This window comes from Lipotes vexillifer, unplaced genomic scaffold, assembly GCF_000442215.2.
Source record: "Lipotes vexillifer unplaced genomic scaffold, Lipotes_vexillifer_v1.1 scaffold519, whole genome shotgun sequence".
Lineage (NCBI taxonomy): Eukaryota > Metazoa > Chordata > Mammalia > Artiodactyla > Lipotidae > Lipotes > Lipotes vexillifer.
The window spans coordinates 354,438-381,184 of record NW_006773945.1 but is presented as its reverse complement, the minus strand read 5'-3'; the positions used below and the strand labels follow the sequence as shown (position 1 = coordinate 381,184).

The 26,747-nt window shown below is 46.8% G+C and overlaps 1 protein-coding gene across 2 annotated transcripts in view; it reads right to left on the bottom strand.

Moving 5' to 3' along the window:
- Positions 1–254: 254 nt before the first annotated feature.
- The window catches only part of INSC (INSC spindle orientation adaptor protein), a 129,264-nt gene continuing 102,771 nt past the window's right edge, over positions 255–26,747 (bottom strand). For both annotated transcript variants that reach the window (XM_007448577.1, XM_007448578.1), the window contains 5 exons: positions 22,629–22,807; positions 13,433–13,499; positions 9,130–9,285; positions 7,490–7,566; positions 255–1,255 (listed from right to left, as the gene is read on the bottom strand). In XM_007448577.1, the coding sequence (XP_007448639.1) occupies positions 1,127–1,255; positions 7,490–7,566; positions 9,130–9,285; positions 13,433–13,499; positions 22,629–22,807 (608 nt within the window). In that variant the 3' untranslated portion in view covers positions 255–1,126. The remainder of the gene's footprint in view (positions 1,256–7,489; positions 7,567–9,129; positions 9,286–13,432; positions 13,500–22,628; positions 22,808–26,747) is intronic.

Genomic DNA, 26,747 nt, shown 5'->3' with positions numbered 1-26,747 from the left:
TTTTTCTGCATATATTGATACGATCATGTAATTCTTTTAGCCTCTTATGTAATGGATTTCAAAACTTTCTTGAATTGCACAAAATCATATCACAGTAGTAATAAATCTTTCAGAAATATCCATAGATTTTTGTGATACTTTCAAACAACGATATTGGTAAACCAGCTCTGTGGAAAAAAGACCACACAAAGCTTCTGATTTGTAGCATCTTCCAATTTATGTGGTATAAATACTCTCAGTATTTCCAGTTACAAGGTACCAAATGAGCTCACTGAATGTGGAGTTGGGAGGAATTCCTTACAACTGGCCCTTGTGAGCTGGTATAAGCCAACTCCAGCACACCACTACTTTCAAGTATACTTTCGAAGAGGTATTTTTCAGTAAAACCTCATCTGAGGATACTGTTTACCATGAGGTTAAGGAAGAGCAAGCCAAGGGAAACTGAGTTCCTGGGACTTTGGAAACCTTTTGATTTCTCACTAAATCACTCAGAAATTAACCCATTTATGCACCTATGAAAACAATATACTTTCTATACAGTTTCAATAGTTGAGAAAGTTTCTGTGGCATGAAAACTTGGGAAGCAAGAAGTTAGCCTAAGACATAATTTAATCAGAAAATTCAAGACACATTTCATGTGATTTCATTTATTAAAGAATAAAACTAGAACTTCCAGTATATTCTGTCCAACTATGAAATGCATTTAAAATATTTTAGAAAGAGCAATTCCAACTTTAAAAAAAAGAAAAACTGCTGGACAGCTAAAATACTCTTGTTATCAGATTTTGTTGTTAAAAAAGTGAAGCAAGGTTATATAGTGAGAGTACAGAAAGCAAAAGGAAGTGAAATCACCCATGACAATCTGTCATATTAGCCATTATACATTTCAACATCTGCAACTGAAAAGTCACAGAAGTCAAAAAATAAAAACAAAAAGGACTCCCAAGGACCACAAACTGCCTGATGATGTTGCTATAACGTTTAGCCCTCTGTTAATTTCACATAAAAAATAAATTAAGCATAAATAAGGAGGTGAGGGGGCTGGTGTGTGGTCAGGTGCGTTAACAGGTATGTACTCGGAGGGGGCTTGAGAATGAGGCCGAATGCCTTTTGTCTCCCATACTTGCTACACAAAACTCTCCTCCATGTTGCTGCAGAGCAAGAAAGAGTCCACAAGCCGGGGCTGGACCAGCTGCTGGAAGTCAGAGTCCTGGAGGCCTTCAGGACAGACCCCAGCCAATCTACGCAGAGCAGCCTGAGGAGAAAACAGAAGCGATCAGACTGGGCCTTCAACTTCCCCGAGAGATGCATTTCAGTAAGTGGCTCATTTACAAGCCAATTTGAGCTGATCATCACCTTGACACCTTAGTGATATGGTCCTTTCTGTCACTTGGTCACCACAGCAACCTTATTACATAGTCACCTGATTTCACTGGTACCTTGATCACTAAAGGCGATGTCATCTGAAAGTTTTCATGATCTTAATAGTCTTGCCATCTTGGTTTTTCAGTCATCTTAGGAAACTGATGGTTTTGAAGATCTGTCATTTTAAGGATTTGGTCAATTTAGTGACATATTTAAGTTCAAGATTTATCTTAGAGACTGGAACTACCAGAAGCATCAGTGGAATTATATTCTCACTTCCAGGTCTTTATAGAAACCTTAGAACAGCAAGGGCTATTCATTTATCCATAAATTCAGCAAGGTTCTGAGCAAAGCATTTTGGGATGGGAAGGAGGGGAGAGGGAGAGAAGGAGGGTCATAAAGTTGAAGGAAATGGAATTTCTGCCACCAAGATGGGGATGAACAGGAAAGAGAAGTGCAGGCAGAATGAAACTACTGCCCAGGTCCCCATACACTGAGTGTTGCACTCTTCCCTGAGTACACCATCTTGTTTTACATCCATGTGCCCTTGCTCAGATCTTTCCCATGATGTGAAACCCCTCCCCAACTGTTTTTTATGTGTTTATTCCCACACCAGACTCTAAGCTCCTTAAGGATAGAGACTGTTTTATTTTTCTCTGTATCTACAAAGGTATGCTGAAAAAAAAGAACGAACAAATGTTGAGTTCTACTGCTAGAGTAACCTGAAACTATAAACGTGAGCTGTGTACCTACCTAGACCTCTTTGCCAGTTAGCTGAGGCCATGCATACTAAGTGCCCAGTGAATATTAATTCCTTCCATCTTTCTCAAGCCTGAACAGAGCAAGGAACAAGGCGGGAGCTTAAGGATGCCCTTCCCTTGGGAAACAAAGAGAGAGGGGACTATCTTGAGTGGCAGAAGAAGCAAAGAAGGAGGAATGCCCACTCTTACTGTCTACATAGTATCTCATTTAATCCCCACAGGATACAGCAAGGTAAGTATCATGATATCCAATTTAGAAATAAGGAGACAGACTCAGAGAGCCAGAGTGGCCTTCCCAAGATCACACAGCAGTCCAACTCCAGGGCCTTCATACCTACACACACAGAGACAGGATGCTGCAAGCCCAGGACACCAGGTTATAATGAGTACAAGGCAAACATGTAGCTCATTACCTAGACATGAGAAGTAATCTATTGCTGAGAAATCGCCAAGTTGGTGAAAAGAGAGGATGGCTTAAGTTGTCTGTTGGACTAACAGACACTGCCATGTCCAAGCTGGTTCAAGGAGAAGGGATATGCATCTCTGTTCACATGAGCAGGGTCTTAGACGCTGGTGGCAGGAAGGAGACTCCAGGGGACTGTCTGTCTCTAACTAGTGTGTCCTGCCTCTCCTGGGGTATGACTTCCCCGAGGGCTAAAAGGCTGAACTCCATTGTACTTTCTGATTCCTCTGGGCTCCAACTGGGAGAAATAACCTTACTGCCTTTGAGTTGTTACAGTAAAAATGGAACCAGGGATCTTCCACAGATATGAGAATATAAAACCATCAATGTATTTTACATCATCAAGCATAAAAATAGTGCAAAAGAGAGGGAAGAAAGAAAGAGAGACAAAGAAATAGATAGAAAATAAACCCATGAAAAGAGAAAATATAGAAGAAGAAAATAATAGAGAGACAGAAAAAAAGAGACAGCATCAGAAAAACAGAACAAGAAGGAACTATTAAAAGAGAGAGGGCTTCCCTGGTGGTGCAGTGGTTAAGAATCTGCCTGCCAATGCATGGGCTCGAGCCCTGGTCCGGGAGGACCCCACATGCCACGGAGCAACTAAGCCCGTGCGCCACAACTACTGAGCCTGTGCTCTAGAGCCCGCAAGCCACAGCTACTGAGCCTGTGAGCCACAACTATTGAAGCCCATGTGCCTAGAGCCCATGCTCTGCAACAAGAGAAGCCACCGCACTGAGAAGCCCATTCACCAAAACGAAAAGTAGCCCCCGCTCCCTGCAACTAGAGAAAGCCCATGCACAGCAATAAAGACCCAACGCAGTCAAAAATTAATTAATTAATTAATTATTTAAAAAAGAGAGAGAGAGAGAGAGAGAGATGAACTTGGGAAAGGAAAGAGACCAAGCATAACAGGGAGATCAAGAGAGAAAGACATGGTATCAGAGAAAGAGAGAGCACACCCTGGGGGTGGGAGGATAATAGGAGAGAGATAGGAGGAGGTGAAGAGGTAGTAGGGATGGGGGAGGGGACTAAAGGGATAAAAAGAATGGGGGAGGGGAAAGAAGGAGAGAGAAACATCCCTTAGGGAGGAGGCAACCTCTAGACAGAGAGAAAAGCAAAAGCAAAACACAAGAGAGAGAGAGAACCAGAAACAGACCCAAAAAACCACAAAGGCAAATAGATACCCTCCTCTCCCCAGGGTCCTTAGAAAGTGTGCAGGGTTCATCATGAACCCAAATGGTCTCAGGGCACCCCCTCCTCAGCATCCAGGAGCTCAAAGGATCCTTCACCCTTCTGAAGCCTTTTACTTGGCCTCTGCTTTCCTCAGAAGGTTAACAACCTTCCCGGCATCTCATTCCCAGACAGTCTGAAAACACGCAAGAATTAAACAAGCCCCGTACCCCACTGACAGCCGCTTCATTAAGGAAAAAATCAATTCTGTTTGCAAGAGGCAATCCATGCTGCCACTTTTCCAGATGTGGGAGATGATAATTGAAATGTCCTCCCTTCACCTGAATAGAGTCTTTAAAACTGGGAAGAAGGCTTGGGGAGGGGCAGGAGAGGTAGCCTCCAACTCCATCCGCCAGGCCAGGCTCCAAGCAGCCCCCATCTCACCAGCCAGGGGGCTGCACTCAGTATGGAGCCCCTTCTGGGAGACAAATCACAAACACCCACCAACACTGGGGGCTGGGGGATGAGCAGACAAGTCCATCAGTCTCTCAGCCAGACAAGAAACAGTCACCAAACCCAAGGTCCCATGGAGATACAAGAGCTGGAAAAGGGACACAGCCATGAGAAGGTTCCAGGGTAGAGGGGGAGAAATACAGATCCCCTCCCATGAGCCAAGGTAGCATGCCTAGGGCCACAAGCCATAAGGGGAGAAAGCATGGCTGGAAACAAGATGGTCAGGGCAAAAAGTCAAGACATTCAGCATCAGGCAGGCCTGTGTTTGAATTCCAAGAGCCTCCCCTTATAACACCTAAAACACAGGATAACACAACATGCTTCCTGCTGGGGAAAACAAAATCCGAGCAGGCACGTCCAAGCCGCAGAGAACTCCCGGGAAGCCTCAAGGAGGAGGATTTTGATATGAGCCTTGAAGGCGGTGCTGGCAGAGCTATAGAAAGGACATCTGCTTGGGACAAGGGCCAAAGCACAGTGTCAGGGTGGTTCAGGGCATTCTGACCTGAGCTGGACAGGGCCTGGAGGCAGTGGACGGCCTTCAGACCCCAGGTGGGTCAGAGCCAGGCTGTGAAGGGCTAAGCGTGTGGACAGTAGGCCATAGGTAACAGGGAGCCGGGGAAGGGGTGCTCGTGGAAAGGTCATGATTGTAAACTGTCATGAGGAAAATGAGGCCAGCAGCCACGTGAAGGATGGATTCAGAAGGAAGGGGCTCTATTCAGCATCCAACAACCTGTCCACAAGGAGAAATGTAATCCCTTTACCACCAGAAAGTCCTTCAGGTGACTGAAAATAGAGGCCAAGCCCTTCTGCGTGCTCTCCTTCAAACTAATGATAAAAATGGAAAAGGAATCATAACAAGCCCACGTGTCTGAAAGGAGCTTTATAGTTTCTCAACATTTTCTCAGGCCTATTCAGTGTCAGGCGGTTGCTGGCTGCCCAAGTTGTGAAGATAAGGTAGTTGGGGCCAATGATTATGTGTTTGCCAGGTATTAACTGTCTCCATTTACTCACTAGACCAGACAAAATTAAGGTCTGTGAACTTGCATGAAAAAAATTATATCTTTACATTCACTGCCGTCTCACTGAAACAGCCTTTCCTTCAGCTGTGTGTGAATGTAGCAACAGATCAAGATGTCTCAGCATGTCTGTTACTTGTTCACCAATAGAAATCACAGACACTTTTGTAACTGAGCAGGTCCCTATGGGGCCTTCCTGGAACAGCATCCCCCTGCATATCCTCTACCTGTCTCTTGTCTGTAGAAAAACTTTAGTCTCCTAGGCTTCCCCGAGTTCCAAAGAGTACATTTAATCAGAGGAGTGAGAAAATGCAGAAAGAAAGGAAAACAGTCAAGCAAGACAAACTAATAAGGGTTTAGCCATTAAACAAAGTCAAGGACCTTTAGTTCCTCCTCAGGGGATATAGATAAAATTCTGAGCCACGTCCTTTGAGCTCTTTTATAGATACTGAAACCTCCACCAGATGGAAGAAGTTAGCTGTATGCTGCCCACATAGACCCCAGACCTGTTGGAACCAGAAGGTTGATGATGCTGACTCCTGATTTACCTCATCACCAACCAATCAGAAGGCTGTCCATGAGCTGATCACATACCACACAACCCCCCTCCCTCACCCTGTCTTTAAAAAAACTTTCCCTGAAAGCCTTCGGAAAGTTTGGGCCTTTTAAGCCCTATCTACCTGGACTCCTCACTTGGCAACCTGCAGTACCCACTGCACTTTCCTTCACCACAACCCGGTGTCAGTCGATTGGCTTTACTGTGCATGGGCAAGCAGACCCAAGTTTGGTTCAGTAAATTACAGTTTTTGGAGGTACCTTCAATATTATTTATGCTCATTGCTAGTGAAGACTTGAGGCTAGCTTTTATTTAAGGAGCTAATTTAAAAGTATATATATATATATATATATTAACATATCACCTGCTTTGATAGTCTAATAATTATTTTAATATGATGGCTTTTCCTTTTAATTCTATATATTTTACTTTATGCATTTAAAACCTAATACTGAGAAGGGGTCCATAAGCTTCTCCAGATCACCCAAGGCACAAAAAGGGTGAAGGTTGTTCTGCATGTACCAGAATAAAAGGCCCATCAGAGCTGAAATTTTTGCCTTTTTCCCCCCCACATCTGTATCCCCAAAGCCCAGAAGAGTGCATGGCTCATAGAATCACTTAGCAAATATTTACTGAATAACATTTACAGCACTTAGTGACCTACCCAATGTCACACAGCTCATTAATGGTAAAAGCAAGACAGGTGTGTCTGACTGTAATGCCTGCTGCTCCTACCACCATACAATGCCTGTCAGGAGGTCCCAGAAATGGGATGAGCTCAGTTTAAAAAAAAAAAAAAAAAAAAGGATGGGGTGAGAAGGGGCTTTATTGTGAAACAGCTTGAAAGACCTCTAGATCCATCCCTTCTCCTGCACAGTCTTTGAGGACAAATCAAAGATCTGGCACCCCCTTCTGGAAGTAAAAGGGCTTTTACAATGGGCTTCCCTGCTCCTGGATGCTTCCAGCTGCTCTGCTCTGGATTTAATACAGCCCAGCAGGGAGGATATAGAGACAAGTCGTGTGTTTCCCATCTGGTGCTGCTGGTACTTTCATGGTGGACCCAAGCATCAAGAAGTTGGGTGGAGACCTCCCAGGATGTGCTAGCTTGGTTGGGGGTGAAGATCGTGGGGACTGGCTGAATAATCCTCTGTCCTGTCCTGTCCTGTCCTACTCCACAAAGGAGGAGGGAGCTACGAAGCTGGAAGAGAACCAGTAGAAGGGCTCTATCTGAGGAGGAAAGGAGGCTTTCTCACAGTGTCCACTTTGGAACAGGCAGAAGACATCTTACCCTAGCTACCACATGCTGCAAGCACCATAGCATCACCACCACCACCCGGCATCCTGCCAGCTGGGCCCCTCTGGTCTAGACCTGCTCTCAGATCCCCCAGGACCTCAAAGGTACTAAATGTGTGGTAATGGGGGTTCCCCAGGCCTCTGCCTTTCACATATATGACCTCATATAATTTTCATCACAATCTTATGAATTAAGTGAAACAAGTATTACTCTTTTAAAGAGAAAAATGGAAATCCAGAATAAGTTGTCTGGCTTACCCAAGCCTGTCATGGCATAGCCTGTTCCCCTGGTCCCTGGTCTGCAACCCCAAAGCCCAGGAAGAAAGTTGGGGGAAGATTGGGAACTCACCAGGCAGGCCACCAGCACGGCGTCACTGCTGTTCCTCTTGGAGGGTGAGCGACAGAGTTCAATGAGGCGGGACATACCTGCGTGAGACACGGGGAGACCCTCACACCCAGGTCGGGGTGGGCCTGGCCAGGCCTGACCCAGAGGTGCTCCCATCTCTCACACACAGTCCTCTTCACGGGGTCCTGTGGAGGGAGGCGGCTGCCAATCGGCAGGGAAGAGGGGCTAAACCTCCCTGAGGAGCTTGTCAGGGAGACTTTCTGCTCTCTCAGGTGTAAATGGACCCTGGTCAGGGCCAGGATGAGCTGGAGCATCAAAACCCAACCCCTAAGCGCCAGAACACTGGCCAGGATGGAGTTCACCCACGGTGTGGAGGAATGAGCCACAGAAGATATTGCAGGTCTTCCTGAGAAGGGACTTCCCATGCAGGTTCTCTGATTTTACCAGCTGTAGTTAACATTTACATCTTTATCAGAGGAACTTCCTAGTACCTCTCCACCCACAACTGCCCATATGAGTCAGAAAATATATTGTGGCTAAAATTAAAGAAGACTACAGATTGAGTACACTAATATTTCCTAAGCCTTTACAGAGGAAAGTGAAATAAATGACTTTGCTTTTCAATGCAAATTGACTTTTTCAAAGTCTAACAATGGAAAAAAATAACTCATTATAAGATAGTAATGAAAGGTTTGCAGACAGATTCTATATGTATGTATTTATCCTCCATAAAGTCATTTTGGAGCCAGAACTCTCTGCTGCCCCAAGGCCACCTCTTGCTGTCCTCCAAGTGCCTGGATGGTCGGCAACACTGCCATCTCCTGCCTCTACCTGGGTGCCCTTTCCTAGCCCTCACAACCGAATAACTCCCGGAGCCACAGCTGAAGAGTCACCTCCTTGTTACAACATTATTTGAACCACTCGGATAAGTGTGGGCTACGTCCTCTGTGTGCCAACTGTGCCACTGACATCCTTTGAGCATGGCTCTGTGATACTCAAGTGTAAATTTTTCGTTCCATATCCGCCACCTCCTTTAGGCTATAGGCCACTGTGGTTAGGACGCGGTTATAATCAGCGTTATATGCCCAGCACTCAGAACAGAGCCTACCATAGAGTGAGTGCTCTGGAAACATTTGTTGGGTAAATAAGTGACTGACTGAATGAACGAATGAGTGATTTAATGAAAGAGTTAATAAATGAAGTAATGAATGAGTTAATGAATGTGTGATTTAATGAAAGTTAATGGTGGATAAGTGAAGTAATGAATGAGTTAATGAATGAATGAACAAAAGGATGAATTCATGAGTGAGTGAATGTGTGGATAAGTAAACAAATGAGTAAGCAAATAACTGAGTAAATGAATGAATGAGAAAATGAATGAGTGAATGGGGTCCTTGTTAACAGGAAGCCTACAGGTGAGTCACTCTTCTGGCCAACTTAAACCTCTGTAGACTCCTCCTCTCTCTTGCTTCAGCCCCAGGGGAAAGGAGGCTAAGCTGGGGCTGCACCCTGGGCCCCATGCCAGCATCTCCCAGCACAGTCAGCCCTGCTCTGAGTCCTCTGTCACCACCGCCACCATGAAGTCAGGACCACTCCCAGCCCCAGCGCCCCTCTCCGCCCCTGACACAGCCAGCACCACTTACAACTCAGCCGCACGGCCTCCCGTGCCACATCTGGGTCTCGGCTGAGACGGGCCAGGGTCACTGCAGCCTTCTGCTGGACTCGCTCGCAGGCTGCCACCTCGGCGGGGGTCCCAGACCTTGGCTTCTCAGACAGCAGGCCCACGATAAGCTGGACCCCTGGGTGGAAAGCGATGAACAGTTGGTAGCTGCCCAAGCAGGGGGACTTCCTCGAGGAGCCAGCTGCATGGAGCTGCAGGCTCAAGCAAAGGCTGTCGGGATGAGTCGGGGCTCTCAGCCACAGGAGGAACTTGGACAAGTCCTCCTCTTCTCCTTCAGCCCTGGGGGAGTCTCTGAGTCCACATGCCAAGTCACTACCCCCCTGGAAGGGACGTCTGGAGGATAGCCTTTTAATTTCCTTTAAATGCTATTACTGAGCTTTCACTACATCCCTGATGCTGTGCTAAATACACAGTAAATGCACGAACCCTAAAACCTCCCAATAGCCCCATACACTAAGTACTATATAATAATTCACTCTGAGGCACAGAGAGAGGTGAAGTATCTTGCCCAGGGTCACACAGTAAGTAGCTGTAGAGCCGGTGTCAGAGCTCAGTTAATCTGGTTACCCTCCATCACCTCTTCACCTCTGATGCTGGTTGCATCTGAGACAGGTCCAGAGGTAATGGGTCCCCCTGGTGGGAGGTGACCCAAACCTAGACTGGATAATCACTAGATCAAATGTTTTAGAGGGGTATCATGTACTGGAAGAGAGTGGAGTAGTTGGACCGAGACATTTAGGCTTGAATTTGGTCAGCTGAGAACCTCTCCACCCTTCCCTGAAGCCAGATCTGTCCTCTGATTGGCCTACAGAACCACCCCCACAGCCACCCCCACGTCATGCCTTTGCCCATCTAATTCTTTCTGCAGGGGATGTCCTTTTGCCTCTCACTCTCCATCTAAATCATTCCCATCCTGAAGGTTGTAGTAAAAGTCCATCTTCTGTGGGAGGTATTCCTCAGCTGCCCCAGCCCACACCCTTCTTTCCTGCACAGAGTGGCACTTGCCAGCTTAGAAATTCAACCAAATATGGCCCACGGGTGTATTTTTGCTTTTTTCTTGCTTTACACAGTGTCTAATTTTTTAAGAAGTTTTTGCTAGTATGCAAATTGGGAGATTTCCATAAAAATCCAGATTTCTGACATCTGAAAAATTACTTCCTGATCTGAGAACACTGGGCCCACATTTCTGCATAACAACAATTTGCTGAAGCTTATTATAAGCTTACTCTTTTAAATGAGATTGATCCAGTCCATGTTGAGCCCACGTCATCCATTTATATCACCTGTGTGGGTCCTGCAGGCATCTAAGTTTGCAACCTGTAACTTAGACCATAGAATCCGAGGGGTCCTTAGAGTTCTTCTAGCCCAACCCCTGCCTCTCTCCCCCATTTCAGAGACGAGTACCTGAGGTGTGGAGAGACGAAGTGACTTCTCAAGTTCACACAGGAGTCACTTCCAGGCCAGTACCTCAGTCATGTGCCTCTCCAAATCTTACTTGAACCAGATGCACCTTCTAAGCCTCCTGGATCCCAGTTCAGGGGGCAGTGAGTAACTTAGTTGTGGACGCTGAGGTTACTCAGTCCTGAGGAGGGGCCATTTCTCTCTCTGGTGAGCTGTGTAAGTGCCCCATTTCTCCCTCCTACAGCCTCAGGGAATGCTGCGGGCCCTGCCTTTCTTAGCCCCTATTGGCTCTGCCACCACAAACTCTGATCCTGGGCCAAGGGGCTTCTCTCCAAACCCCCTCCCTGGCTACTGAATGGAACACGGTCTTCTGGCTTCTTATGCCCACAATGTCCCTAAGACAAAGTCATAGCTATTAATGTCCTGAGTATATATGGCATGGCCTATGGGGACATAAACAGGGGGCACCAAAATGACAACTTCAGGAAGTGCCACAAGATTAAGAAATTTTACTAATTCCTCCAGGTCAAGGTTCCCATAAAGAAGCCATTTTCCAAATCCCAGCTTCGTACCTAGAGTCTGACAAAAAATAGTTTCTCATATACGACCAGGTGAGCACCATGGGGGCAAGGACTTTTGTCCACTTCCTGAATGGGTATATCCAAAGTATTCAGAATAGTGCTTAGCTCAAATATTTGGGAATGAATATCAAATGAATGAATGTGAATGTATTCATGGTAGAAGCCTTACAAATGTATAAAAAACAAAGTTTCCTTTAAATGTATACCTTATAAGTCTTATCTAGAAAAAGATAAGATGCAATGAAATTGGGGTTGCCTACAAAATCCAGAATGTGTTTCCTAAGTTCTGGCCAGGCTCAGTGCCACAAAAGTTGCCTGAGAGTTGTGGGCAGTTACAGCTTAGAGACCAGGGCCCAAAGCCATGTTCTCTCCTCAACATTCTCTCTAGCTCAGCCCCAGCCCCTGAGGGAGAAGCAAAACTAGCTAAAAGGGCAATACTGATGTCACTGGATTGACAAATAAGAGCTTGGACTGCGCTGGCCTGCCTCCCAGTGTAAGGGTGACCAGTGGTCAGAGTTTCTGACCTTCCAGTATGGCCCATTCAGCCAGCTCCCCACCACCAACACTCACACAGAGTTTAGGGCAGGACAGAGACAAAATCACCAGGCTTCAGGACAAAGCATGTCAGAGCCTCAAGCATCCTGGTGGGAGGACTTCCTTTCAAAGCACAATGAGGCTTGCCCTGTCCAGACCAAGGAGTCCTACTGTCTTCCAGTGATCCCTGGCTGAATCACCCTCACTGCTGGTCCCTCAAATCCTGATCCACTTTGGTAAATAGTTTCTTCATCAAACTCTCTTCATTTAAACCCTATGAGACAGCCACTGTTTCCTGAAAGAGCAGATACACATAGCACAGAGCTCATTCTGTGCCTGACACTCTTCTAACGTGCTTTATATTAATCCCCACATCATCCCTGTGAGGTAGATATTACTATTGTTCCCATTTTGCAGATGGAAGAATGGAGGTCACAAAACTAGTAAATAACAGAGCCAGGATTCAAGCCCAGGCAATCGTTTCCAGTCTTCACAGTCTCAACCACTATGCCCTCCTTCCTCTGCTGCATTACTTTACTGCAGATGTCACGCTTTTGTCATGTTATCACTTTTGTCCAGGTGGGGTCTCCTTCTAGACTGTGTGAGATACTCTAGAACAAAGGCAAGGACTTAACTTATCTCTGTGTTCTCATTGTCCAGCACAATGCCAAGAACCTAGTAGGTCTCAATAACTTTACTGAATGAGCCAGTCAATAGCACTTTGTAAACCATAAAATCCTCCACAGATGCCAGATACTCCAATCCCAAATCCATTGGCCTATGGAGACCCACTCCCACTGACCACTTGAACTACAGGCTCTGGGTGCTGAAGGAACAGGCCACAAAAGACACCCCTTCAGCCTCTCAGCCTCAGCCAGCTCAACAAAATTTCTCGTTATTAGCCCAATCACATAAAATTAACACAAAATGATGCCTTTCCATTAGTAATAGAGCAATGGGGGATGGGGAATGTGTACGTGTGTTAAAACAGCGGGGCAACCAGGGAGAAGGGGCTTAACAGGCGCAGAGGCAGCTGCCTAGGCTCCCAGCACACTCCTCGTTGGCATCTCTTGGTTTCCAACTGGTTGCTAATTGCTCTCCTATTTCTCAGTCACAGGAAGCCCTCACCACTTTGTTCCCAGCTGCAAGGCAGCCAGCTGACCTGCCCTCCAGCGGAGACCTCTTAGATCAGCTTCTGGGCACCTCACCCGAACCTTGGTGACACCCTCCACATGAGGTGGGAGTAGGGGAGCAAGAAGAAAAAGATGCTCTCAGGTGAGGCATCAAGGGATGCAGCTGCCCTGACCTGATCCCCCACCCTTCGGCTTTCCACTGTGGCCAAACCCAATACGATGAGAATGATTTAAAGTTGGAATCTGCATCCTTTGTAGGAATAGATTTTTACTTCTGGATCATAAGGAAATCTGTCTTCCCTTCACCACCCTGACTGAAATAGCCAACTGCCACCCTCCTACCTTGGGTTTACGTTATCTTCTTCCCTGCTCTGCTTTCTGCATCTGATGTTCTCTTCTTTTGTTCCGTGTCTGCCTCCCACTAGATTGAAGCCCCGTGGAAGCAAGAAAACACTTACATATTGGCCCACTGGCCCACATAAGCATGCATTCATGTCCTCCTGCAAGTGTGGAGACCCACATGCACAAATACATAGGCCTTCACACAAACACAAAGGCACAGGGTCCCACAGAGCCACATAACCTGTACGGCATGCACACCACTGAAAAGACATACCGTTCTCCTGAATGATGTCAGAGGCACACTGCTCTAGGACAGACATGTTTGCCAAGATGGTCACAATCTGGAAAAGAGGATTGAGAAGCTAAGAAAATGGGAACACCTGTACTGACAGGTGAGCCAGGAGCTACAAAGCTTTCCCTTAGCCCGTGACTCCTTATGGTCCACCTGGCCCATCCTTCTGTGGTACTTTCTTCCATCCTCATGGGCTTCTGCCACTCAGATGTGTTTCCCCAGTGACTGATGCCCATTCTTCAGCATGTGGCTCTGGGATGGCCCCCAGGGGCCCCAAGACACTGCAGGTGAGAACAGGGTCACCTGAGTGAAGATGGAGCCTCTATCATCTTTCTGCAGGGTCCCTTGGCCCCAGGCCCAGAAATGCATACAGAACCGGCAGATTTTTGGCTAAGCCCTGCCCCGGCTTGGGTTCCCTCCAATTCCAGCTTCTTGCCCTGATACTGAACCCCACCTACTTTCAACCCGAAATGAATGGAGACTAAGGTTAAGATAGAGATCATGACTAGGAAACTGAAGGCAGCATTACACCGTAAGCTTCAGGTATTGTATGGCATCTGATGAGAGTTCATGCTCAGCTACACTTTATAAGCCTGTGGGCTGCAAGCCTTGCTGGTCAGGCATGGCTGAAGGGCTCTGCCTGTAGGAAAGGGATGCTGACATCAGGTAAACACAGACCCTTGGTTACAACCTCGTGGGCTGAGCAGCCAACAGCCCCCCCCAACCCCGCCCCCTGGCACAGTCAAGTTTGCACAGAGAACTCACAGCATAGCACAAAGCTGGATTAAGGATGGGCCAGCAAGGGACCTCCTACAGACCCCACACTGTAGAGGGTGCCAAACACCACTGGAATATGTTGGAAACGTGGCACCTGTTAACTCAGATGCCACCCATGACACTGCTCCTGACATTAAATTTAGCAAAATGAAAATCCACCCACTTCCATGGAAGTGGACAGCACTCTCAAGTGGTAATTAAAATCAATAATAAAATAAAATAAGCACTTTTTTCTTGGTGCAGGCCTATCTCTCTTGAAAGATTTCTTCAAAGCCTGTCACATGGTATAACTGGAGGCTGTGCCAGTTAACAGTCTCCTGACACAGTTCAGGCAGCTTAGTTCTCAAACTGAATAATGCGTGGTAATGTGATGTTGACCAACGAAGCATATTATCTAGATTTTAATTGGTTCAACATTGGCATATTACTCTGGATAATAAACGCATGTAACAAATCTCTATAGGAAGGGAAAATTTTGCCACATTTATAGAATATCTATCTCCTCCGTTCCCCACTAAATACGTGCTAGAAAGGGATACGCCTCCTTAGGCTGCTGTGGCATCCATATGTGTCAGCCCTTCCAGCTCGGACCTGGTAAGGGGCTTGGGTGGGTAAGTGTGATGGGGTGGGTGACCAGGGGAGGGACAAGACTTACACCAAAAGCTTCATCCTGAAGGCCACTCTACACCACCAGATATTTTATGAGGGGAGTGACAAACTTTGCATTTTAGAAAGGTAATAGGACTGAAGGAGGGTTAGTCCTTGGGAGCTCTTTTTTCCTACCCTTTTAGGATTGTGAGTGTTTGTGGGCTGAGTGAAAGGAGCTAGAAGAAAAATACAGGTAGAAGATGCAGTCAAAAAATAGAAACTTCCCAAGGGATTTCCCTGGTGGCCCACTGGTTAAGAATCCACCTGCCAATGCAGGTGACGCAGGTGACACGGGTTCGAGCCCTGGTCCAGGAAGATCCCACGTGCCGTGGAGAAACTAAGCCCGTGCACCGCAACTACTGAGCCTGTGCTCTAGAGGCGGCGAGCCACAACTACTGAGCCCGTGTGCCACAGCTATCAAAGCCTGCAGGCCTATAGAGCCCGTGCTCCGCAATGAGAGGCTACCGCATTGAGAAGCCCGAGCACCGCAAGGAAGAGTAGCCCCTGCTTGACATAACTAGAGAAAGCCTGCACACAGCTGCAAAGACCCAACGCAACCAAAAATAAATAAATAAATAAATTTATTTATTTATTTAAAAAAAGAAAAAGCATCAAATATTCAATGGCATTTTGTTTAAAAAATAAAAAATAGAAGGTTCCCAAGAGGCATAAAGTGCGCAGTCTTATGAGGAAGGAGACACAAGGCCAAGCCTGTACCAAACTGCAGTTCACTTGGCCTTCTCTGGGCTGTGAGCAGTAGCAGGGGGCACAGGCTCTGTTCTCACCACTAAGGGACAGCTCCACTCCAACCATCACCAGCCTGGCCGCTGAATAAAGATGGTTGCTTGACATACAGAACCAAAAGAGAAGGAAGTAAGGGAGGGAGGGAGGGAGGGAGGAAGGAAGGAAAGAAGGAAAAGAAAGGCGACATAAAAAAGGAAAAGGAGGGCTTCCCTGGTGGTGCAGTGGTTGAGAGTGATGCAGGGGACACGGGTTCATGCCCCGGTCTGGGAAGATCCCCCGTGCCGTGGAGCGGCTGGGCCTGTGAGCCATGGCTGCTGGGCCTGCGCGTCCAGAGCCTGTGCTCCGCAACAGGAGAGGCCGCAACAGTGAGAGGCCAGCGTACCAAAAAAAAAAAAAAAGGAAAAGGAAACCTTTGTCTGCAGCATCAGGTTCATTACACTGCAATTATTAGCTGTGTCACAGGCACAGGTAGGTCTTTGTGTCAGACTAATTTAGATCCTGTTAATGAAAATTACTTCCTCTTTACAGAACCTGTACCCCATGTGGTTTTCAGAGGTGCAGATGAAGTATTCAATTAAGCACAATTTGAATAAATGCCAATTATGCCCTGCTTTGAGTCCCTGCTTTGAAACATCCTTGTATGTGCCCTGGTATAGACAGGAAGGCAGATCAACAATGTTTCTCTTCATAGTCAAGCCCAGGGATGGGATTTTAGGGACAACTGGTTTACCTTGTTGGCTACAAGATAGCAATGCTGTCAGTGGAGAGAGTACAGGAGCCAGACAAACAGTTTTCCCCTGGCCCAGGCTAAGTCATTCCTGTCTGATGGTTTTTAATTAAGTCCTATTCCTCCTGAGTGAGAGGCTACTGATCCCTCTGTAGTTATTTGGGGAATCAGAGGGTATCAGCCTCAAAAGAGGTTCTAGGTAAGAGGCAGTATAGCATAGTGGCTAAGTGCATGGACCAACCTATTCCAAATCTTGGCTCTGTCATTATTTTCCATCTGAGCTTGACCATGTTACTTAACCTTTCTGTGCCTTGGTTAATGAGGTATATTCGTTTTCTATTGCTGCTAAAATAAATGACCAGAAACTTAGTGGCTTAAAACAACACAATTTTATCTTGCAATTCTGGGGGTCAGAAGTCCTAACTGGATCTTATGGAGCTAAAATCAAGGTGTTGACAGAGCTGCATTCCTCCTGGTGGGTTTAGGGGAGAATCTATGTCCTTACCTTTCCCAGTTTCTAGAAGCTACTCACACTGCTTGGCTCCTGGCACCCCATTGCTCTGACCTGTGCTTCATCAGTCACATCTTATTCTCTCTGACTCTGACCCTTCTGCCTTCTTCTTACGAGAATCCCTGTGGTTACACTGGGCCCACATGGATAATCCAGGATAATGTTCCTATACCAAGACCCTTAATCATATCTGAAAATATCCCTTTCACCATGTAAGGTAGCCTACTCACAGGTTTGGGGAGGGGGCATTATTTGGCCTACTACAAAAGATAAAAATAAGATAGTAAGACTGTGATAAGTATCAAGGGACAATGTTTTGTCAAGCACCCAGATCATTTGTTAAATAAAATGAATACTATTTGGCCCCGGGGAACAGAGTCTGAAAGGACCCAGGCCTTGAAAGATTGTATCAAGTACCATCCAGTACAGCACCCAGTGTTGCCAAGATGTGAGGCTGATGTGAGATCCCTCCCAAAGGGAGGCAAGGTACCAGAACAGGAGAAGCCCTTCCCAGCAGAGAACCCAACAAACTTTGTGCTCATTACTTTCTGTGGCATTTTAAAATCGTTTTTCCTCTGGCCTCCCAAAGACCTTAGGAACATTGAGGCAAATAGCAAATTGAACCAGAGTAACAGGGGCAATCCCATGTCACTGATTCAAGAAGAAATGCCCCCATGTGGTAAGAGGGAGGATGGCAAAGCCTTTGACAATAGCAGACACGTGGAGGAAAAGGTTACTCTGTGCTTGTTCCGGGAACACCTGTCCACAAACCAGTCTCAGGCTCATCTCACATCCTTAACAATGGCTCAGCAGTCAGCCCTGATCACACCTGGACTCTACCTCTGTGCCTTTCCTTTGCTCTGTCATAAACTAACACTGAGGACCATACCACTTAAAAGACAAGTGAGGAATACCCAGGATACCCAAATAGAGACAGGTGCTCTGATCTGATAGAGCTTATAATGCAGGAAATCGGACATATATTTAATGAAAAGTTATGATTGCTTTTATGCTATGCAGTAATTAGGACAAAAAGGCCAAGAGTTCATAGAACTGAAATTAGAATTACTCTTTAACTACTGATGGAATATTGAGATTTCTACTGTCACTGTGTTAACTCCCTAAAGCTCTGGCAACCATGTCAACTGCAGCCCTGAGACCAGCCAGCAGAGGAAGTCCCACTGCTTCTCTGTCCTGCCCTCTTTCCTCCACACCACTTCCTCCATCAAAGAGCAGGAAGAATCAAGACAAGAGCAGTGGTCTGAAGGATGAAGGGCTCGGAGAGAGGGAGGGTGTGGTCTCCTTGAACACACTTTCTCCCTCAAGGCCAGCGAGGCAAGGGGGTCCGGGAGAAGGCCCAGCCCGCTCCCTCCCTCTGATAGGCGTGATCAGGGCCCCAGGAGCTGAGAGGGCTGGACAAGCGTGGAAACGAGGAGGGCACCTGGCTAGGCCCCGAGACAGACACTGCTCCCACCCTCTCTGGTCCCTGGTCTTCTAACGGGCCTGGCTTTCCCTCCTCACTACCAAAGGCGCGGTGCGAGACTGGAGGGCTGAGCTCTGGGTTTAGGAGAGAGAGACACAAAGGCCATAAAAATGCCTTAGATGTAGGTCCCAAGCTGTTGGTAAACTAAACCAAAACACTCTCCCTGGGGATTGCATGGAGTCTGAGGTGTCAGTCTCACAGTATTAGAGAGAATGTAAACGCCAGACCATGTTCTCTGGGCTTAGTTTGCCCTTGGCTTTATAGGGAGAGGTTCCTGGAGCAAATCAGGTCTGGGTGTTGTGATCCTGGGTTCCTCCAAGCCTTTCTGGATCGGTAGATATGCATATATAGTCATATGCAAACGAACTCCACTGCTTTAAGCGGCTTATAGTCTCTCTCTCTCTCTCTCTCTCTCTCTCTCTCTCTCTCTCTCTCTCTCACACACACACACACACACACACACACACACACACGCATGCACACATACACAGTACAACCTGCAGAAACAGACACAAAGATTGAACACACACCATGCATTGACTCATGCCACATTACACTCACCACCACATTAACCACATTTCCTGACCCTACCTTCCTGCCTCAGTGAGATTCCTGACAGTCTCTGTCTGGACCCATCCCAATCTCTGGTTCTATCAGAGACCCCTGGCCTGTTCATTACTGAGTATCTCTTTGGTTCTAACTACTTTACGAGCATTATGCCATCTAATCATCATAATGACGCAAGGAGGGAGAAAATATTAGTATCCCTATTTCACAGATGAGGGAATTGTGGCTCAGAGAGGTTAAGCAATTTGTCTAAGGTCACACAGCTAGGAAATGGAGTCAGGATTTGAACTTAGGTCTGCCTGAACCCAAAGCCTGTACTGTTTCTACCATGTCATATATGTATGTGATAGGGCTGTATAAACTATAGAGGGCTTTTGCAATGTAAGTCAAAATTGCAATCCCTGGTAACTGACATTTCTGATAAACGGACTCCTGATAATGGTATTCACAGCGAGGGCTCAGAAATGCTACAAAATCTGGACATTCTAAAATGCCAGGCAGACAATGTGTCTTCATGGGAAGTGAATATACCAGCACCGTTCACCTCTGTGAAAGCAATTAATTTCTAAAGGCCATAAAGTCATGTTCAGTGAAAGTCTCTGCTGTGGCTTAGACAGGATAACCGCATCCCTTTCACCCTAGGTTGTCACAGCTCGACAGACAGGGCAGAGATGAGCCAGCCCTTTCCCCCCACCCTATTATCACGCCTGTAGCTGGATGCCCTGGGCAGCATGACCCCTAGAAAATACCTCCTGGGGATGAAAACACAGGCCACAAAGGGCTTGTTAGGCAGGGAGTGCTTCTGGATGCCTGACCACATCCAGCTCCCCCAGATTAGCAGAGGGGCGTGGAAGAGGCCCTCTGCTTAATTTGTCGGACAGATTAAGTAGACTCAGTTTGCTGGGTTGATAGAGGGGTTCTCAGCTGGGATGTTCAAAGGGAGGCGGATAAATATAGATCCAAGACCCAGAGGCTCTGCACAGCACTGGCGTCATTGGCAGGCGCATTACCGGAAGCCTCAGGGGCATTTAATCTCCTAAGTGTTTCAGGAGGCGGTAAGCACTTCAGAGTCTAATTCATCTTCTTTGTCTTCATTACTGGGAGCCCTCTGATCACCTTAATCCTCCCTCTGCCAACGGAAAGAGCCATTTGTTTCTTTAATGGGTCTTCTCTCACTAGCTAAGTGGTTGCTCTGAGTCGGGGCTGAAGGTGAGGCCATCCTGAGGACACAGGAGAAGAGCCTGGCTCAGCCGTGGGGTGGTGGGAAGCGGGAGGAGGAGATAGGGGGATGACGGAGACAGGGCAGTGGGAGAGTGTGGCAGGAAAACGCCTGACTCCAGATTCAGAAGGAACTGCCATCTGCATAGAGCTTGACTACATTCTCCATTCTCTCCCCACCCTGAGCCCCTCCTTCCTAGGAATCAGTGAGGTTCCAAGAGGGGGCCAGTCACTCCTCAGGATGAAAAAGGGTCTGTACATATAGAGCCATGGGATGTCTAAGCTGGAGGCCATCCCACTTTACAGATAAGGACACTCCCCTCTGAAGGTTCCCCATTCAGGGCTGAGTACCACACATTCAAAGGCCAATAATAATAACAGACAGTGGCTTCCATTTATTTCATAGTTTCTGTGTTCCAGGAACTGTACCAAAAGTTTGTATTAGTTTATTCAATTCTTATTTTATCTCTGTGAAGTATGTATTATTCAACCCCATTCACAGATGAGAAGAGTGAGGCTCGGAGTGAATTGCCCAGAGTTACATGATTATGTAGTAGAGAAGATTTAACCGCATGTCATCTGATCCCCTAACCCCTGTTCTTACTGCCTCACTACTGGAGTTTGTATGAAATGACCAGAGTTGGCTACAGGAGAGGTACTTGAAAGGAAAGGGACCTAAAATCGTGTCAGGTAGGTGAGAGACCCAGCAACTGGAGGCGTCTAGCTGAAGAAGAGAAGAGGGGGAACAAGGCAGATCGTGCGGAGTGAGCCCTCCAGTCCCATGCCCCACAGCCAAGGACAGTGACTGCAAAGGGCCAGCCTCCCCCAGGCTCCAAGCAGCCAACAGCCAGCCCAGTGAGCCACCACTCCTGATCTGCTTGTACTGCCATACCTTGTCTTTATGGGGCTTGTCCAACTAAGAAGTGAGAGATTGAACAGGAAAGGAAGTCTGGAACTCCATCAAGCAAGGCTTGGAAGACCAGACTGAAGATTTTGGATAATTCGCTACCTGTGCTCTTCATCGCAACATCAAGTTTGAAAAATAATGATGGTCGTCACTTACTGAGGACTTAGTAGGGACAAAGCATTGTATCAGGTCCTTTACGTGTATTATCTCACTCACCCTCACAAGGACCCTGCAAGGTAGATGATAAAACCAACACCCAGGAGGCTGTGACTTCCCAAAGTCACCCAATCAATAAATGGCCCCAGATAAGGTTGACATTCAGTCAACCTTGGTAGCTCCACTACCCCCTCTTCATTTTCAGAGATGGCAGCAGATAAGAGTCAAAGACCAAGGTCTATGTCAGGCCGGGATTCAGTGCTGGCTAGCTACTTGTCAACCATATGATTTGGGGGATACTCTCTTGAGCCTCAATACTCTTATCTGTAAAATGCAGCAGATATCATCAGCCTCACAATATTAGTAGAACCCTCATATGCAAATGCTTATATACTAGAAATTCTCTCTGAATGGGAGTTTCTATGGTTGGCTGCCTTTCCACAGGTGATTCTAAAGACAAGAAAGAACTTCTTCCCTTTCACGTCCTAAACAAGCATTTATAGAATTTCGCCAAGGGTGCCAGCTCTGGGCTAGAGGCCTGAAGAAATCCTGGGAAGTATAGAACACAGACCATGCCCTCAGGGGGATAAACACGAAATAACTGGAAAGGAATAAATATCATTGGAAAAGTCAACACTGCATTGTGAGGTGTGGCCTCCAAGAAAAGGATGATCCCGGGGAGCTGGGGCCGTCTGGGAAGGCTTTCCCGGAGTTGCTGGGGTAGGAGCTGGCACGTGAAGCTGGGGCAGCTTTGATAGGATGATGGAGCTGGGTTGGAGGCTGGAGGATCATCTAACACAGAGTTCAGGCACCTGGTTGAATTTACAGAGAACTGAAACCCACCAATCCACTGCCCCCACCTCTGGAAGAGAAATGGGTGGCTGAGTACAGCAGAGGTGGGACAGGATGGAATTCCATAACCTCAGAGCTCAAAGGCCATTGAAAACCCCCTCATTCAATGTTTTCAAACACATTTAGTAGTAAAATCCTTTTTCCCCAAACAAGATTTTACATGGAGCTCAAATATACAGGAAAAAAAAAAAAAAAAAAAATTCAGACTGATATAGGAGTTGAGGCCCAGAAGCAAGGCTCTGCACCAAGACCCTGTTTCACAGAGGCAGAGAAAGGAAGAAACTCGCTGCAGGTATAATGTCAGACAGGCAGGTGCCCACACGGCTGGATACAGACCTTTGGAGGAGGTCCAGAGATCTTCCCATGGCACCTCTCTGCGTCTTAGGATGGACAGGTCTGGATGGAGATGGAGGAAGTCTCTCTAACGAGGCATGTTGAAAATATATTCCTTTACCTTCCCCCAGATTGCTACTAATAGGACCGACAGTGAGCTGCAGCCATGCTGCCCCCCAGAACCTAAGCCCTGGCCTCCTGCCCTCTGACTTCACGCTTACAGGTTCTGGGCCTGGTCCCCCATGAGCTGCTCACCTGGTCCCGGGTGTAAGGCGTGTCTACTCTCTGCTTGTCGCTGCAGGCCTCCAGGAGGACGCGGATGGCCTTCAGTTGCAGGAGCATCTCACAGGCCATCGTGTCAAAGAAGGTGATGTTGGCAAGGGCCGCAGAGGCCAGCAGGAAGACTTCCCCAGACGAGGCCTCTTGGCACAGTTCTGGATGGTGAAGAGGAAGAAAACAGCTTCACTGCCGAGCGCTTTCAAATCAGTTAGCTCATTCGGTTTCCACAATAGCTCTGGGAGAAAATGGGGGCAGGTGTTATAATTCCCATTTTACAGATGAAGAAAGTAGTTACTGGAGAGGGAAATGTATCTTCCTATATAAGTAGCAGGGCTGGCATTTGAAATCTTATGTGTGCTTCCTAATCACTCCATCCAACCGGTATTTACTGAGTGAACACTATGTACCCGGCACCCTGGTGTTTTGGGAAGGGCTGGCAAACAAAACAGGTCAGGTCTTTGCTCCTGTTAGCTTACATCCTACTAGTGGGCAAGACAAAATGAATTTTTAAAAAGCTAATATAAATAACTGCAAACTAATAAATGTGAAGGAGGAAATAAACAAGTGCTAAGACAGAGAATAACTAGAGGCCCATTGGGTGCGTAAGTAAGGTCTCCCTAAGAAAGTGACTTTACTGCTGAGACCTGAGGGGAAAAAAGTGAAGCAGTCATGAGAATATTGTGGGGAAGAGCATGTTCCAAGCCAAAGGAACAGAATGTACAAAGGCCCTGAGGCAGGGAAGAGCTCCTAGTCTATGTGTGTGTCTCCAGTAGCGTACACTAGACCTGCTAAATTTGCCTTGAAGAGGCTGAAGTTCAAACATAAAAACATTACCTCTCCAGCTGCCATCAGCAAAGTTTCAGGATTTCCTTTTGGTCCCAGGATAAGGGTCACCTGGCTGCAGAAAAGTCCTACGCCAAGCCCCTGAATGTCAGGCTCTTTCTCTCTGATCCTAGTGGCCGTAACCCAATCCTAACCATATCCCCCCACTTACCATCTGTAATTGTACTGAGGGTCTTTAAGGAGGCGAGGACCACCCCCAAACCCTGCATCCCTTTCCCACCTAACACATTCCCCCATGGGCTCCACATGACCTAGAATGGACTCCTGCCTTGGAGAAGGCATAAAAGGATCCATGGTGCTGCCCACCCAACCCAATGGACCGGACTTCTGAACCTCAGCTCCAACTTGACCGCTAATCAAGGTGCTGCCTGGGTCCAGGCCCCTCCTACTGACAGCACCTCTATGAAAATACAGGAAGAGAAGCCATACTTCAAGAAAACAGCCACAAGAGAGAAAGAAAACTTTAGGGGCAGAGTTGAGCTGTGTTCTATCCTGATCTCTAGCTCTTGCTTCCAAAGAGTCTACTTCTAGGTTCTGGCATTAAACCTGGCACCTCTTGGCACCTTCCAGTGCATGCAGTTTCTGGTTCCTGCCTTTAAAGGGATAGGAAATAGTATTAGTTGAACCCCTGTAGTGTGTCTTACACAGTGCCATTGATTTCTGAGCACCCTTGGAGCAGAAAGTGGTCGCCTTCATTTAGATGTAGACGCTGAGGCTCAGAGAAGCTGGTAGTAGCAGAAGCACCTACCTCCGATTGAGTGTTAATTCTGTGCCAGGCACTGCTGTACATTCTTTACCTCACTAACTCATTCCATCCTCACAACAACCCAATTTTTTATCACAATTTTATAGATGAAGGAACAGAGGATTCAAATGTTAAATGATTTTCCCAAAATTGTGGAACTGAGGAATGATGGTGATTTGGGAGGGAGGGGGCTGGAATCAAACTGCTTGACCCCAAAGTCCCCACTCTTTCTACATTCCAGGCTGCCTCTTGTCTCTAGGCCTCTTTGCCTCATTCCCAGTGATGCTTCTGTAGGTCTAGTTTCATTTCTATCAGGAGGGCAATGCCTGCTCCTGGGCAGTGCTGCTCCCCACAGCCCAGGTATGACTATTAAAATACTTAGCATCTTGATCTAGCCACCCTGGGCTGGGGCAGCACATTAGCCAAGGAATTAAGAACTCTGATTTCCCCTTTCCAGTGACTGCTTTACCCTCTGATTTCGGGGGAACCACTAGCGTCAGCCCTTCCACGCCGTCTCCCTACGTCCAGGGTTTGGGGTAAGACCATACAACTCACAGCCCACTTTGTTGCAAGATTTCTTCTAGGTCCGAACACCCACCCTCATTCTTATGAGTCACCATTGCTGCCAACACAGCAATTATTAACACAACCACCTAAGTGCCTTTTAATTTTAATGCACATTTATTTGAACTACAGGCTGAATCACCTGGGATGTGTTAGGAAGATTAAATTGAGGATTCCAGTGACTCATTTATAAATGTTTCCAGGGAATGGCAAGAAACTGGAGGACTATTTCCCACCAAAGAACAGAGCCCTGGCTACCTGCCCAGAAGATAAATCCCATCTGCTGACTCTCAGAGCAGGCTCCACCACGCATCTTCATCAGGGTGAAATAAATAGGGAGACTCCTTTTCTCCGGGGAGAAATCCAGCCCGGGCAAAGTAGAAATGGACATATGGCAATAATGAAAGGTTGTTTGGAATATATATGTTTTGATTTAGTATTTGCTATCACTTATAAACTGGGAGGTTTTCCATAAAACTTAGGATTTTTGTCTTTTCTTTTAATTGGCCTTTCCTACATGGCAACAATGAACTGGAATTTATCAGTGATTGCTCCTCTTTAGTCACTGCACGTGCTTTTAAATTCAATACAGGACTCAAATCTCCTTATTTTCTTCTTCCATCCGGCCTCTTCACTTCATTTATGTTTCCTGCCTGGCTCTGGCACATGACTGAGTACAACACCGCTGGCCTAAGTGAATCCTAACACTGTTATGTGGCCTTGAGAAAGTTCCTCAACCCCTCTGGGCCTAGGTTTCTTCTCTTATAGGGTGGGCATTAAACTTGATGGCCTCTTGCATTCCTTCCAGCCAAGACTTTGAACAATTGGCTCCTGTGTTTTCTCAAATTTGAATCAATGTAGATATTGACAAGTTGATTTCTCCCAGCCTGGCCTGTGGATGCCACGACCACAGTAACTAGAGTCAGCCATTAAAAATCAACTTAACTGATGCTTCCTGTGTGCAAAGTACTTGCAGACCTAAAAATTCTAGAGCTAGAAGGAACCTTGAGAGAAACAGGTCCTGACCCCTTGTTTCATATAATAGGAAAATTGTAAAGTGAGCTCTGCAATGTGACATGGCAAAATCTCGCACTGCCTGCACCGGGCTGCCAGTCAAGAGCTTTTTGTTGGATAGATTTATCAAAGACAAAAATCCAAGTCCAAGTGTTCTGACTCCAAGTCCACTGTTCTGTGCTGCTCCGAAATTTGTGCTATTCCAGATATTCCCAACCCTGCTTTGGTAACTCCAAGCACCAACCCTAAATTTTCTGATGAAATCAATTTTCATTCAGTTTCAATGAGATAAAGATAGACAAGTGACAGAGAAAGGGATCGAAGTAGAAACCCAGAGCATTACCAGAACTTATCAAAGAAAGGATGTGGTTTGCAAAACAAGTTTCCTGAGGACTGTCATCCAGGTGAGTCCTCCTAGCTCCTGCGGGTTTGCAGGAAGATTGCATTCTAGATATGGGGCTCTGATTCTCCTGCCAGGAGCACACACGTCTGAACAGGGGACCCTAAAAGAGTCAAAGTTCTCAGGGCCCCAGGAAGTGAGGCCAGTGGTGGGACTGCAAGCAGCAGGTGGTGGGGAACAGCTGCTCTCTGAGAAGCCGCTTGCCCCCAGTCATTGCTGCCACATTCGCTGGGTACCGGGTACCATAGACTAAGATTTCAGGAACAAAGCCCATCAGAATCTCTCTGGATAAGGATCTGAACCTCAACATTTGAGGCCCCACTCTTCCCTGGGGCTTGTCCTGTTCTCCTATTTGAAAGGCCAATTAATCTCAATCTGAACTCAATTCAAGGAGCTTCTTGGAGGGCTGCAAACATTTTAATAGAAGACTTGACAACAGAGCTCTTTAAGGCCTGACTCTGATAGTTCAATGGTGGGATTTCAGCTAGTGTGATCTCTGTGCAGGAGATATGTGGTGCAGTGGGCGGGG